Source organism: Austrofundulus limnaeus, unplaced genomic scaffold, assembly GCF_001266775.1.
Source record: "Austrofundulus limnaeus strain Quisiro unplaced genomic scaffold, Austrofundulus_limnaeus-1.0 Scaffold1277, whole genome shotgun sequence".
In the NCBI taxonomy this organism is placed as follows: Eukaryota; Metazoa; Chordata; class Actinopteri; order Cyprinodontiformes; family Rivulidae; genus Austrofundulus; species Austrofundulus limnaeus.
Window position 1 is genome coordinate 2,409 of NW_013953679.1, and position 3,922 is coordinate 6,330.

The window sequence follows — 3,922 nt, forward strand, 5'->3', positions numbered from 1 at the left end:
AACTGTCCATGATGGTAGGGTAGGCTCCCCAGCCTCTAGTGACCYCACYTCACTGGGRCATTTTCAGTGTTTCTATAATGATGCTAGCATTTGTAGAAAGAGTGTTTTTATAGAGAAACAACAAAAGGCAGGGTTTACGAATAAACAAGGTCTTAGTAGATGAAGTATTAATGATTAAGTTTGGTAGGAGGTTGGAGAAAGTATGAAATACTTTGAAATTTAGTCTGTGTGTGTGCACGGGTTTTTCCTACAACYTGGGGAAAATTTTCCCAAAAAAAGCAGCCTCGTGGGGACCGAAGTGAATCGTCCTCACAAGTCCAAATGCAAATTACGGGTGTGGGGTTAGGTTTAGGACCAAGGTTTAGGTTAGTTTTAGGGTCAGGTAGGTACCTGTGAGGTTAATTTTAGGGTAAAGGGTCAGGGTTAGGCTATAAAGTCTAAAAAAATTAATGTAAGTCAATGGAAGGTCCCCACGGGGTTCAAGAACAAACGTGTGTGTGTGTATTCACATCTTTATATTGGTGTGTGGACATGATTATAAGAATATTTTATTGTTATGTGTACATTTGTCTGCTCCACACAAAGGGAAAAAAACATTTGTGGGTCAGGGGTTAGGTTTAGGGCTAATATATGAATTAAGTTTAGTTTAGGGTCATGTATGTATCTGGGAGGTTAGGTTTAGGGTAAGGGGTCATGATTAGGGTGTAAAAATGAATGGAAGTCGATGTAAAATCCACACAAGTGTGTGTGTGTGTGTGTGTGTGTGTGTGTGTGTGTGTGTGTGTGTAGCAGGGACCCACGTGACAGCTGAGCTCAGGCACTGGTACCAGTCATTGAGGTCCTGCTGGTTGCTCGACATCAGCAGGAGTTTGGCTCTGGGGAAGGTTAACTGAAGGAAGAGGAAACAGAAGGAGGAATGAATGTGAGCAGCTGGATGTTATACTAAGAATGACATAATTTGCAAAAACTACATGAAATAATAATGCTCCTTCTTTGTCRAGGTTTAGGTTTAAGTTGGTATTTTAGTTCCATAAATCAGTGGCTCCCAACCTTTTTAGACTTGTYTACCTACTGAGCCATTTTGTCATACCACTAGTACCCCTTCAGTCAAACGTAATGATTCTCCAAAACTATAATCTACCGATTATTAAATGAAAATTATTTATTTAACCCCTTAGAATTTTAAATTCATAGGCATTTTATTTTTTCTGCTCAAATTAAACAAAGATAAAAGCACTGCATTGTAAGTGAATAAGTAATTAAATAAATAAACCAGGTAATGGCAGGTGAAGGAAGCAGCAGCGTTTAAAATACATTGTATTGTCTAAATTTTGTCAGAAACTCACCCAAATGAGCAAATTCCATGAGATTCCATGTTTTATACTGGATTCTATTGTGTTAATTCTGTGATTCCTGCTGCAATTTCCACATTGTGGAAATCATAGGGCCCTACATAWCCCAGTCCTATTTTTATTTTATTTTTTACACACCTGGGAAATTTTTCCACTTACCCCTGTAATATGCTCGCGTACCCCAAGGAGTACARGTACCGCTGSTTGGGWATCATTGCCATAAACCACAAAATGATATTTAAAATATTCCACCATTTTTAGAAAACAGCATAACCCCATTTTCAAAAAGTCTGAGTACAAATAGTCAAAACTTTAATATCAACCTCATAATAAAATGTTTGTGCTTTAGAACTGAAACATTTGCTTGGATTACAGAAGGRTGTAGCAGAGGTTTTGTTTCAAACATGGTAAACATATCATGGCACCAACATGGTCCAGTAGTACATGTCTTCTTGCTTGTATACATACAGTTTTATATTAGTTTTATATWGTGATTTTTAATGTTTTTAGATTCTGACAGTGTTTGTTTTTGTTACTTTTTCCTTTATATTTGATTTCCAGAATGTTTCCTAAAAAGACCACATCCAGTCACCCTGGGAATTTCGGACTAGATGCAACGATATCCCAAACTATGAAAGACCTACAAACGTCTGGACATCCATCTCCTGAGACCACAGATCCACCACATCCAGGATCAACTAAAGTGCTTACCAGGTGAAGGTGAGTGGAGCACAAGGTATACCCTTATCTGGACAAAAATGTGGTGCTGTGAGAATCGTGTTTTTTTTAACACCTTTGATGTTTTACAGCCACATCTTCTGAGAGACAAGCCAGCTGAGATGGTGAGATGGATTACAGACCATCTTACAGAGACCACAGAACTGCAGGTGATCTCCTCCCCCAGCCGTATTCTGGCTTTCCCCATGGCCGATCAACAGTCTGCTTCGTAGCMCCCACAGTGTGTGACTAATATGGACTTTTTGCTTGGAGGATTATGTGTCTAAAGAGTGTGTGTGGGTTTGTTTTAGTTTATTGTGAGGACCCACTGTCCACCAAATGTATGTATTTTTGACTAGCTGTACAGGAATTTATGCTAACACTGTTTTTGACGTCCATCATGACAAAGTGGGCGGTCTTTTGGGGTGTGTGACATCACGTGCAAAGGGTCAATAAATTCAATTCAATTCAATTTATTTATATAGCACTAAATCACAACAATTGTCGTCTCAGGGCACTGTACACAAAAAACAATAAATCTAAAGAATCAGTAGATTGTGTTTAATCTTCACTTCATCACAGTCTCCATCCTGAGCAGTACAGTGGTGACAGTGGAGAGGAAAAACTCCCTTTTAACAGGAAGAAACCTCCAGCAGAACCAGAACCAGACTCAGGACCATTTTAGACAACTAATGTCAACTTATGGTATATTTTTGTGACTAAATTACTAATAAAAGTTATATATTTGATCAATTTGTTATCATTACAGTATGCACACGCATAAAATTGGCTTCCAGTTGATTTTTTTAAATTCCATCTTTAACGTAGATGTCTTTAAAATTTCGTAAGTCAATATAAATTGTCTAAAACATTATAGTGTGATAGGGCCTTTAGCATTTTCACACTTGACTGAACCACAGGCCCATTTGACAGGCAAGCTGGTCCTGTCCTGGCTTCAACTCTGGGCACTAGAGTGCGACCAATTTGGTCGCAAATGCGACCTGATTTCCTAATAGTGCGACTAAAAAAAAATGTCCGGTCACACTGGTGCGACCAATCGTTCGAGGGGAGGGGTCGCCCGCTGAAACACAAAGTTTCCACGTTCCATAATGAATCCAGCAGCATCAACCACAACAGTCGCCCGCCGTCACAGTCTCCATCTCTCCTAACACTGCGCTCTGCTCGCGGCCCCGCTCCACACCTCCCGCACACACACGTTTGTTGTTCTATCCTCATGGGGACGTTGCATTGGCTTCCATTCATTTCACTGTCAATTCTTTAGCCAACCATAACCTCCCAGGTAGACTACACACCTGACCCAAACCCTAACTTCACCTGGCTGTGTGTACCAGGGAAATGGTCAATAATTGTACCCACCATGAAGCAAAAACCTGTACATACACACGCGTGTGCGCACGCATAGCGAAACAACCACAGATTTTTATTTTTTTTACCCAGACCGGAGTCTGAAAAACATTTTTTTCTTGTTAGCTGTGGAGATGAAAAGAAGATGTGGACGGTTGCGCGCTCTTACGTTCATTTTGCTAAACTGTCGAGTTCTGCTCTGTGAGCACTACAGATCATTTCAGCAGCATGAGGAAGCTCACCTGTATGGCAGGCTGCTGTTACACTTAATCGGTTTCACCACAGTTACATTCCAAGTATCTGAAATTAGTTCTTCGGTGTCTCAGGAGGACAAAACTAGACATATTAGATATTTAAGTGAAATAGTATAAGATTCAATTAATGCTAAATAAATTGCAGAATTTTGTGTTATTTTAAAAAAGAATCTGCACAACCTTTTAATAAATATCAGTAATATTTCTGATATTAATCATTATTCTCTGTTCATC

The 3,922-nt window shown here is 39.5% G+C and overlaps 1 protein-coding gene and 1 long non-coding RNA gene across 2 annotated transcripts in view; one reads left to right on the plus strand and one right to left on the minus strand.

The window, feature by feature from the left end:
• Positions 1-3,922, minus strand: part of arhgef39 (Rho guanine nucleotide exchange factor (GEF) 39) — a gene marked incomplete at its 5' end in the record, with an annotated part of 53,852 nt that overhangs the window by 1,909 nt on the left and 48,021 nt on the right. Inside the window, 1 exon segment of the mRNA XM_014031591.1 lies at positions 801-889. Within this exon segment, the coding sequence (XP_013887045.1) occupies positions 801-889 (89 nt within the window).
• LOC106534828 (uncharacterized) lies at positions 850-2,595 on the plus strand. Its single transcript, XR_001312391.1, has 3 exons — positions 850-922; positions 1,914-2,072; positions 2,162-2,595. It is a non-coding gene; the product is annotated as an uncharacterized LOC106534828 (long non-coding RNA).